The sequence below is a fragment of the Coloeus monedula genome (genome assembly GCF_965178545.1).
Source record: "Coloeus monedula genome assembly, chromosome: 3".
In the NCBI taxonomy this organism is placed as follows: domain Eukaryota; kingdom Metazoa; phylum Chordata; class Aves; order Passeriformes; family Corvidae; genus Coloeus; species Coloeus monedula.
In genome coordinates, this window is record NC_138783.1 from 93,542,444 (window position 1) to 93,553,807 (window position 11,364).

General features: G+C 40.0%; 1 protein-coding gene across 2 annotated transcripts in view; it reads left to right on the plus strand.

Moving 5' to 3' along the window:
* GRTP1 (growth hormone regulated TBC protein 1) overlaps window positions 1–10,273 on the plus strand; it is a 36,271-nt gene extending 25,998 nt beyond the window's left edge. The window contains exons 6-8 of one of the 2 annotated variants that reach the window (XM_082278451.1): window positions 7,212–7,384; window positions 7,471–7,680; window positions 9,798–10,273. In XM_082278451.1, the coding sequence (XP_082134577.1) occupies window positions 7,212–7,384; window positions 7,471–7,680; window positions 9,798–9,887 (473 nt within the window). In that variant the 3' untranslated portion in view covers window positions 9,888–10,273. The remainder of the gene's footprint in view (window positions 1–7,211; window positions 7,385–7,470; window positions 7,681–9,797) is intronic. The other variant, XM_082278452.1, reaches the window with a different exon arrangement.
* Window positions 10,274–11,364: the final 1,091 nt, after the last annotated feature.

Below are 11,364 nucleotides of genomic sequence, written 5' to 3' on the forward strand. Positions count from 1 at the left end.
AGCATGCTTTGATACAGTTTCAAAATATAGTATAATGCAAATGCAGCAGAGGTGGCAACATAAAGAATGTGTTGGTGTAAGGAGATGTGCTTTGGGAGTAAAGGAATTAAATTAAAAAGATGTACAGTGGTAACTTTTGTCTACCTAAGTGTACAAGACGTGAGTGTTCAGTTTGAGAGAGATGGTTGGAAAATGCAACCTTGGTTGAATTTCATGTGTTCATGTTCAGAAGACCTGGAGTACTTTACTAAGCTGTCAGTTTATGGCTAGTGGAGAAGTCTTGTTCCTCTTACAGTTTTAAAAACTGTTGCTTCAAGAATAAAATTAATTGTCTCGTTAGCTTCTTCAAGCTTGAAGTAAGAGGATTGTGGCTTTAACTGCCCTTCTATTTAGAGCGAAGTGTTGGATTGGTTTCCTTTTTCCAGTGCCAGACTAGAACCATACGTGTTGGTTCAGCTCTGTTTTAAGGTGCCTGCTTCTGTCCTAGTCTCAGGTAATGTCCTCAATGGTCCCTATGGTGTGACTGTAGCATTCTTGTGTAGAGCTGATGAAAATGTAACACTGGGGTTCTTCTTAAGCATGGCAGGATATCACTGCTGTGTTTTGTGCTGAAGTGTTCAGAATAATCTTGTCAGTATGGTCAACTGATAAAATACCTATTCTTCCTAATCCTGTGGAGGAGTTAAAAAACACAGACCCAAGAATCCTTATTCAGCTGAAGTCATCAGTCATTCAGACTCACTATAGAGCTGTAAGTTGTTTGTTTTTAAAAGAAAAGTTTGTTTCCTCAACAAGCAGGATAAGCAGTTGCAGTTTTCAATGAATTTCCTCTTGGTTTGAGGAAATTGGTGATAAAAGTCTGTCAAAGTGTTTTGTGAGTTAAAAGCCTTGGCTCCTGGGACCATCCTCAGCTCCATAAGCTGCAGACTTCTCCAAAGCATGCAACTCTTTAGACAGGCACAATTCATAGGGTGCAATGACTGCAGTCAGGCCAGGCTGTTTGGAAACAGCTGAGTGGGGAATATGCTCTGTCTGTTGGTGTCTGTCGGCTCAGTGATACTGTGAGAAAACCACTGTCCACAGAAGGAGCCATTCCAATGGTACTGGATATGAAGAGGGAAGAGAGGAGAGCTGGCCAACAGTACTTGCCTCAGCTATATCTAAGCTATAAGAGAGTGTTTTGGTAGCTACAGCTTTAAGCTGGACTAGTTTTAAATGATGCAAATGTCTCTACTGAGCAGCACATAACAGAGCTGGTGTGTAAATAAATAATTAACATAGCCAGTTTCATTCTCTGTAACTAGAATGTCTGAAAGTTGCATTTGTGTTTTCCAACATGCTGCTAACTTCAGTTTGTTTCTCTAAGGGGTTACACATGAAGTCTTTGTTCCTTTGTATTTCATCTCTGCCTTCCGTAATGTCTGGAAGGATGGCATCTTTGCCTGCCTTTCCATTGTCATTCTAATTAACAAGCATGCTTCTTCAGTTTCCAAATGGCAGGTAGCTACTGCATCTGCTCAGAATCCCCCCGGTGCTCTGTGAAGTGCTAACGGGAAACCAAAGGGCTCTTTCAGCTCCCTGGGATCTATTTTCCAAGTCTGGGACCAGAAGCAAAAGTTGAATACAGGTGATGGCATTATGTAGAAACAAACACTGCCTTTTTGTGCTTGCTGGAAAGGTGTTAATAGTAAGTAATTTCTCAAGATACATTACTCTAGATTTTGTATAATCGCAGTATCAACCAATAAGGTTCCATAAAATGCTTGCATTCCCATTTTTTTAAGGTAGTTCTACCATCCAAAATAAAACTGGTTTCCTTAAAGCTAATGTTGAATTGTGAATGATACAGCTAATGCTGGCTGTGGTGCGAGTTCAGTACCCCAGGACAGAAATTCTCAATCAGTTTAGTTTGAAGGAAGAGATAAAATATGGCTTGAGCCTGTTTAGGGTTGCTTGGTTTGTTAGATTTTTCTTTTTTCTGTTCCCTGGAAAATTAGGAACTTGTGTTTTAAAAATACTGTAGTTAAGAGTTTTTAGCTTGCCATTTAACCGCATATCTGCAGGATATCACTCTGGCCAGGACACCTGCAGGGGTCACTCTGGCCTGATATTGCAAAAAGAATTGGCAGTACTTTTGAGTTTCCTCCTTTTCCTGTTGTGGCTTTCTGATTTCTTCCCAGATTTAGGCTGTTCAGCTTTTAATGTAAGGCTCATGATGTAGATACTTAGAAGACACAAAAATTGGTATGTTTTAAATGTTTCTTTTTTTCCCCTACAAATGCACGTGATGGCATCTGTTTTGGTTTTGACTTGAAATGTAGGACTCAGTGCTTTTCATGAAATTCTGTTCATGGATACCTCTGATTTTTCCTGCCATTCCTTAGGCCTGCTCTGTTTCTCTCCTGGATTCCAGTGAGGTCTGGTAGCATATGGTATCTCCAGCAAGAGACATTCTTGAATGTTGTTTGTTGGTATAAAAATGAACTATTTCTGCTACTATGGGAGGAGAGAGAACATTATTATTATCACACACACCCCCACCCCCACCCCCCCAGTTCTCATGGACATTATAAACATATTCTTGTGAATAAAATATTTTGCATTGCTTAGACTGTGAGAAAAGTTAAACCACCCAGTTTTTAACTTTTCAGCTGGTTTGGATCTCCAAGACAAATAGTTCTGTCCCAGGCTGGGCTATGTAGGCTCTTGAAATAATAGTCAGAAATGCTGGAAGGTAAGCAGCAGAGCTGAGGTCTTGTTTTGGGCATTTTTGTAACACTTAAGAATTTTGTTCTGCTAGGAATGTGTGTATTTAACGTGACATATGCACAACAGACTGGAAGGTTGTTTTTTTTTTTTTTAACTTCTGTAGCTCTGACCCGTAGAGGTAATTTAAGGCTGTAAGAGTATTGCTTCTTAAACTTATTTTTGGAACCTCTTAATCTATTTGTAACAGAGAACAAGGTCATACAGTCCCTACAAGCTTTATCCTTACTTCCTACAAATCTTATTACTGTTCTGGATCACAAGCAGCCAGTTACATTTTAGTCCTGGACATTCTGGTAAGATTCAGAGGTGCTAACTGTTGTGATAGGGAGACAATGAGAGGGAGGTGTTAGGAATGCATCTTTGCCAGAACAGGTTTCCAGCTCAGTGAGTGCATGCCACAGGCAGTGCAGTGTTAGTAACAAAAAGCCCTTTGAACAAGGGAAAAAGTGCCTTCATGTGGTCACCTGTGTTGTACAGTAGCAATAAAGTACCTGGCAGCTGGTGAAGCTGGCTTTTCCTGTTTGCTGCTGGACTTCAAGAGGAAGACACTGATGATCCCAGCAGAGCCACAGGGCTACACTGCTGTTCAGGGTCAGGACTTTGATGAGGAAGGGGCACTTGGCAGGATGAATCCATGTGGGATGCTGCCCACATTGCCCTCTGTTATGCTCTCGGGCAATCCTAAACTTAGCAAGGCATCCAAAATCCATAGGCAGTTACTCGGAACAAAAGAGTAGGCAAAGCAGGTCCACATGGGCAAGCAACAGAGGGAGAGCTGGGAGGAAAGTACAGAAAGCCTAGGATCAGTTTCCAAAAGCACTTGAAAATGCCAGGTTGCATGTCGAGGAACTTGATTTTCATTTAGATACTTTTCTGGAATTTAGCAAGTAATTAATAATACAATAATAATTTATAATACAATATTTCATTTGTTGCCTTCCAGAAAATGTGTTTAAAAATAATGTAGTTTCTGATCACCTAAAAATTATCACTTCCATTTGACCATTTGGAGGATAAAAGGAAACAACCTGGCTATGTGGTTTTTTTCCAGGGGAATGGTGTTTTGTGAGAGGACACTCCCATAAACCACCTAGATCAACAGATACACAATATAATTGGCCTACCTTTTTTTTTTTTTTTAATTAGTAAGTGGCAGATTGGGAGCAGTTACTGACTCAGGTCTGTTCTGGGTCATCAGCTGCTCAGTATCTTGCCAGATTATTGAGAGGGGGAAAAATAATTAAGATGCTAATTAAATGTGGATCATGCAAATCTAGAAATTTCAAATAATTTGTAAGATATAAGATATGGAAGGGACATGAAGCTAATGTGTTTCAATGGTAGATGAGTAAGAATAATTGTGCTGTATTTAATTAAAAACAGCTTTGTGGTGTGGGGGAGAGGTAGGCTTGTGTAGACTTGGTTATAAAAAGGATATTTTGACTTCTGGGCAGAGCAGCCAATTACAAAATACTAGGAAAGTAGGGCACACAGTGAAGCATTTGCAGCAAGGGAGAGCTGCAGGATTTTTGCTGAGGGCACATTTCCAGAAGGCTTAATGACTGGGAATCCCTAGTAAAAAAGAAGGGAATAGAAGGGCCATGTAAGTTAAATGTTACTAAGCACTTAGGCACTGAACCAAGTTACAAAATTATTTTCCCTAGTGAAACCAGATGTGGACTGTGAAAGGTGTTCCTTGTAACTGATCTGTGGGTAAGTTTTGCACAAATATGAGGTCCTCCAGGAATGTTTCTGAAGGATTTGGAAATGTGGCTTTCCTAACTTGAAGAGCTAATTTTATATACATACATTTATGTATAAAAGTATATATACAGGAAAAATAAATAGAAAATGATAATTACATATTAATTATCTGTAATAATTATAATTAATATCCACATGAACTATAATGTATCATAATTACATGTAAAAATGTCTTGAGTGCAGATTCTTTAACCTAACTTCTGTTGTGAACTGGCACCTAATATCCTGAAAACCCCTGCTACTCAGTTATTGGTATTTGCATAAATCGTTAGTCACTCCTCCCACTTGTCCTGCAGCAGCGCTGGGCTGAACATTGCAGTGCTGTGTACCAGGGCACATGGGAGCTGCTCCTGCTCCGAGGAACAGCAGGAGGCTGCCCCAGATAGATGAATAGTTCCTTTTTTCCTTTCTGTCCAGCAGTACAGTCTTAACAGACTTGAATGAAATTTTAATTTACACCAAAGCTTCCTGGCTGCTTCAGTAATTTGTGGAGTGACGTATCCATGTTGCTTGTCTGTTAACTTTTTGCTTGCCAGCTCTCAAAGAGCTGGGTAGGTGTCCAGTTGTGTTCTTGAGATCCTGACATTTACTTTGCTGTACAGATTAAAAATAGCAGCTGCTGTTGGTTTCAGCATATCAGATTATTGCAGCAGAGCAAGTGGGCTGCTGTCCTTCCTCCTGAGGACATTTGTCGGTGGTAACTTGAAGTTTTCAGTACTCACATGTTTCAGGAGCACAAAAGAAACGGTTTGTGGATGTGTAAGAGGAGGAGGAAGGATAGGAAAGAGAAAAGGCTTGTTCTGTTACTTGCTATTTGAGATGTGATTAGATTTCACTTGCATTAAAGCAGCATTTTAAAAAAGATCTACTCAGCTAATTAATGTTACTGTTACCTGCATTCCAGTTCAAAAATGAGAACACCACCAATACAACATACGGAGAAAGAGAGGTTTTTGTGTTGGCTCTGAGGTTATGGTGTATTTTCAGTACACTTTTTCATGGGATTACTTGTGTTTTAGCTGTTTGAGCTTTCCCTACAAGCAATTGAAAGGCAGATGGTTAAAGAAATACATAGAGTGGCAGTGACTCTTAGGTCTGTAGAGGAGTTTTGTTTCACTCTTCAGTGGGAACAAAGAAAAAGATCCCATACGGAAAGCTAGATTCCTAAAGATTGAATGTGATGTAGTACCATTAAAAACTCCTGTAAATGTTCTAGAGTTTGGACAGGACAAATACAGAGCAAATAGCTCATGGGTGGGAAGTCTGTTCAGGAAAACCACTGGCACGGGAAAGTGGAATATGAAACTGCTCTTGTGAAATTGCAGAAATTAAAGTGGTTATACATGTACTGCATAGTTCGGACATATTTTCAAACTTACCTGCAGCACTGGGAGGTTTTATTAGAATTACTGCAGGCAAATAGACTTTGCTCTTATTCCTTCACCTTTTTATGAAGTGTGTGTCTGGGGACCTTGGCAGAAACCAGTTAAGAGAGAGAAACCTGAATTGCAGCTTTCCCAAATCAGTGAAGGAAAGAAAGGCATAGAAAGGTGTTTGTGTTACCACTGGTTTCTTTCCATAAACAAAGTTAATTACATAGGTCTTGTCAGCAAAGCACTCATGAACCATCAAAGGTTGCTTCCCATGATGGACTGGAGCAGCCAAGTCCAGCTTAAATGTTTCTGTCAATATATAAACCCAAAATACGAATTTCTTAAACATCTGTGTAATTCTCTTCCCTTACTGGGGCATTTGAATACTAATGAATTGAAACAACGTATTTTTCTTTCCTTAAATATACCCAAAACTACTCGTTTATAGAGCTGAGATGCTCGTTGTTCAGCCTGCACCTTGGTAATGAAAATGCTTATTACTGACAAACAGGCTGTGGACTGACGGCCAGAGGGCCCTCTGTGGTTCTTAACTGTGAATTTACCAGTTTACTGCAGTGACCAGAAGTGCAGGAGATACAGGTCTTATTTCAATCCCTTTCTTGCAGGTAAATTCAGTAGAAAGACATGTTGCCTGAGGGATGTGTCATTCACTTCCTTTCAGAATTATTCTATGGAAAGTGGGATTTTTTTGGCTCAGAGAAAGGAGAGAAAAACGCCTACCTTAATGGCTAGGTCACACCTTAGGAGATGGGGAGAATCTGGCCTCCAGCACCCCTGCACAGCTGACAGTGGGGAATTTGCATTTCCAGTTTGACTGGACGTGGTCTAAGGGCTGCAGGTTACTGTGGTGGTTTGAGTTTTTTGTTACCTGTCTGGGTGTTGTGTGGACTGGGAGTTGTGCAGCCCCCACACCCAGGAAGGAGGTGGTAGTTATATTGAACTGTTTAAATATTAGTTACACTTTCATAGTTTAGGCTAGCAGTTAAAAACCACCTAGACTATCCTTCCTTGGGAAGGAAGAATGAATTGCCAAAAAACATCAGAGAGAAAGAAGATACTTAGTAGGCATGAATGAAGTGTTTGTGCAGAGGGATCAGCCTTGGCTGAAAGAGCAGCACTGTATGACCACAGTGCAGAGATCTTCGTGCTGTGGGTTAACTTACTTCACCTTGGAATTCATAGGCTCACCGTGCCTTTGCACATTCAGCTGCAGAGGACATTCTCTTCAATTTCATGAAAAGATCATGTCCACAGATTCCTCAGTTTTGATTTCTTCTCTCCAAGATTATTACAGTCCTGCAATGTTGGGCCTCAAAACTGATCAGGAAGTCCTTGGTGAACTTGTGAAAATGAAAGTTCCAGCTGTGGCAGAGCTGATGGAAAGACATGGAGTCATGTGGACCCTAGTGGTGTCACGCTGGTTTATATGCCTGTTCATTGACATTCTTCCCGTGGAGGTAATCGGTAACATAAAGTTCTCTTACTACACCCATAATTATTTTGTTTGTACTGCTTTAGTAATAATTGCTTACTGGAAATCAAGGTTAATCTGAATTCTTTCCTGCAGACTGTGCTCCGAATATGGGATTGTTTATTCTACGAAGGGTCAAAGATCATCTTCCGCGTGGCCTTAACATTGATTAAGCAAAACCAAGCTTTTATTTTGGAAGCCACGAATTTTCCTGACATCTGTGATAAATTTAAGCAGATCACCAAAGGAACATTTGTAACAGAGTGTCACAGCTTCATGCAGGTAAATTCTCTGCAGCTTTTAGTCATTCCAGATTAAAACCAAGACTGACTTAGAAATGTTTTTCACTGAGCAAAAGATGGATACAGTTAAGAGAAATGTAGCTGTCAGGATTGTTTTTTAAAGTAAGAAACTCCAACCTTTCTAAGAAATATATTAATATATTGAATAATTTATATTTATTAATTATTATCAATTAAATAATATGTTTAATAATTATTATCTAGTTCCATATATAGCAATCCATCTGCATTATCTGTCATACAGGGAAGAAAATTCTTTTTGCCCTTTTTACCAGTTAAGGCAGGAAGTCTGATGAGAAAATAATTTTAGTGCATTTTTCCAGTGAACTATGGATATCGATCCTGTGCTTTTTTTCAGATTAATTGTAATACAGTATTGTAGAATAAGCACAAAGTGAACTTCAAGCTTGCACTGATAAATGACTAGTGCCAGAACACACAGCATTCTGTTTAGAACAAGAAAAGTAGCAGCAGGTTCTCATTTCCAGACAAAAACCCATGAAGTTGAGTGTCCAAGTGCTATGACAATATGTAATCTAAGAATTATTCTTGTAAATTATTAATACAGTGGGTGCCACATCAGTATAAAACATGAGACTCAGGGCTTTATCTCGGAAGATGGAAACATAAAAGGTGGTAACTACAAAACAAGTAACAGGAGCACATCTGTCATAAATCACCTGGCCAACTCCACTATCATTGTTTGCTCAGGGTGCACAAAACCATCTCCTGGATGGTGACATTTACCCCCCAAAGAGTTTCATGCTCATGGCAGATCTCTGTGCATAGGTCAGTCACAGTAGGATGTCATTTATACTAACTTTTGGTTTTGCTCATAGGGAAGAAAAATTAGCTTAACTTACTGACACTTTTAAGTCTTTAATTAAAAGGAGTAAGAGAAAAATCACAGGTACAGCTTTAATTTAGAAGGGAGATGTTTGAGGGGTCCATTCCATAAACAGTTTAGAATAAGAATTTTATTAAATGTTAACTGCCTTAAGAACACCTCTTCAGAGGCTGATGCTAACACTTGTCCTTGAAGGACTTCCATCCCCCCTCTTTAATTGTGTTAAATTTTACACCAGCTATTTTTAGAAAATCAACCACCTTTTTCTTGCAGTTACCCTGAGAATTTTAACTTACTTACTGTAGTAATGGGGTTTTGAAGGCAGTTAGATAAACAATTAAGGTTAGGTTCTTCTGTAACTTTGAAACATGTGCTTTTGTGTTTGGATTTATTTGTTGGGTTGAGGTTTTTTTCAACAGTACAGGTATTAGTACCAGTAGAGGTGATGACACATATCTTTATGCCTCCTCCCCCAGAAGAGAACCTTAGTGTTTAAGCTGTTCTGAACTGGTTCAATTACAGTCTCATCTCTAGAGCTGTTAAATAACAGCTCCAGAGAACTGAGGTACCCGCACACCTTAACTGTAGATTAAAGTGCATAAACTTGTAGCTTGCTTCACAGTTTTGTTCACTCAGAAGTTCTAGGTGAAGTAGTGGAAACAAATGTATTGTTCTTGAACAACAAGTGGAAACAAAAGAAAAAAAGTAATTGAAAATGTGTGATGGCATTCAGAACGCATCAAGTTCTTACATCCGTATTCATTACTCCCCTGTTAAGCCTGGTAGAGAAGAGGAGCAAAGGTAGTGTAGTGAGGGATTAGAACTGATTTTTTGCAGTAGGAAGACAGTGGTTTGTGTGTTCCAGAGCCTGAACCACCTCTGCTAGCATCACACAAAAAGTACACTGGTGCTTTGTCACATTACCCAGGACGGCTTAATATGTTCCAAATATTCCACTTTCCACCACCTGCCATCTAAAATAATCTCAACTGGACACACATTCAGAAGAGATTTTCTAGTGCTGCTTTTGTGTAACTTACTGCACTTGTTATGAGCCGCAGGTTTACTGCATGTTTACAGCACAGTAGATGATGATGTTGCCCTGTTACAGGAAGGCCAAAAAGCAGTGAGCAATGTCACAGCATGGACATCAAAGCAGGGATTTCACACAACAGAAAACTACGTGAGAACTCTAGCATGCTGTCCCAAGGCTAGCATTTTAACTAAGAATTTTCTTCTTTTGCCCTCAGAAAATATTCACAGATCCTGGAAGCTTATCCATGGCAACAATCAACAAACTCCGAGAGACTTGTAGGGAGAAGTTGCTTTCTCAGGGATAACCTGCCAGATATAACCAGGTGGTCAGATACTACAGCAATTGACACATTCCTCTATTTGCACTGATTAAAGCACACTTTAAGCTTTCCATGAATTAAATGACACTTGACCAATTTTTCCTGCCTTTCAAGTAAGTGTGTTAACACTTTGTACTGTATGTCAGATTTGATAACTGGAACTGGTGGCTCTGTTATTGTTTGGTGGTGGTGTGTTGTTTTTATTTTTAAGGATTAAGGTATTTTCAGACTAGAATGTGATCAATGTCAGGCCCCTCCTTTTAAAAAAACAGTCCCAGGGAATTTTGTAATATTAAAAGAAAACTGATGTATAAAATTATGTATTACTTTAATAACTGTGACACTATTACCGTTTGTACAAAATAAATTAATTTAATTTGTCAGAACCTGTTTCTTGGTGTAGAGAGTAAAATATGTGATCTGAGTCCTGCCTGGCAGTCAGTGGCTAGAATACAGGCATCTTTTTCCTCACTGCTTTCAAGGAACTCAAATACAGCAAAGTGTGGGGCAAGAGAGCAGTCGCAGTGATCTTCACTAGCAGTTGATCTATGCAGTGTGAGATAGAGCAACTGTAGTACAATTGCACACACCTGTGTCCCTAAAAATTTGAGGAGAAACACTTGTAAAGACATCCATGAACAGACTTCTTTGACAGGGGAAGATACTGTGTAGTTCTAAAGTCTGTACTGGCACCGGGCCACTTCCAGCCCTGCTGGGGCCAGGAGTCTGGGAACTGCTTTCTTGTCCATACAGAGCCCTCTTGTGGCCAAATCCTCTCCTTCCAGCTGGCGAAAGGAGGAAAGACGACTGGAGGGAGATCAGCACGTTGTGGAGGTTTATGGTCCCTGTGCAAGTTATTCCTGTGGAAAGCCTCACCTTTTAGCAGCACCGCCCTTTTCAAACTTTACTCCAAGCTGTCTTTGTTCCTTGTGAAGCACAGCTTCCCCCTACCCTGCAAATTGGGATTTTTTCATTCCTCAGTAGGGGGGGAAAAAAAAAAATCAGCTTTTTCAGAGGAAGTAGATGAGTGCTCTTCTAGACAACTAGAGACTGCTACTCAACAGTGATTGAGCTATCCTATCCTTTTTCCTCAAGTACTGAATTACAAGGACAGTAGCACTACCATACTTGTAATATGTCAGCAGGTATTAGGAAACACTATTCACCACTAGCAAAATTCATAGCTTCCAGGTACATTCAAGGGCACAGGGCACTGGTCCAAAGTACACCAGCCTTGCTGCCCCGCATTAGGTTCTCATGGTCAGGAGTGTTCTGGGCAATGTTTTGGTGTGCCCCAGTTCCTGCCCTGCAGAGCTGGTACTGTTAACACCAAAGCCTTGCTGCAGGAAGGAGTCAGGGAAGCACTAAACACCAAGGTTCATTTCCAGCACGTTAAAAGGCACACAACCCGCAGCCGATGTGCATTTCCTACTTTGTGGTAAGAGGCCAACTTCAAAATCAA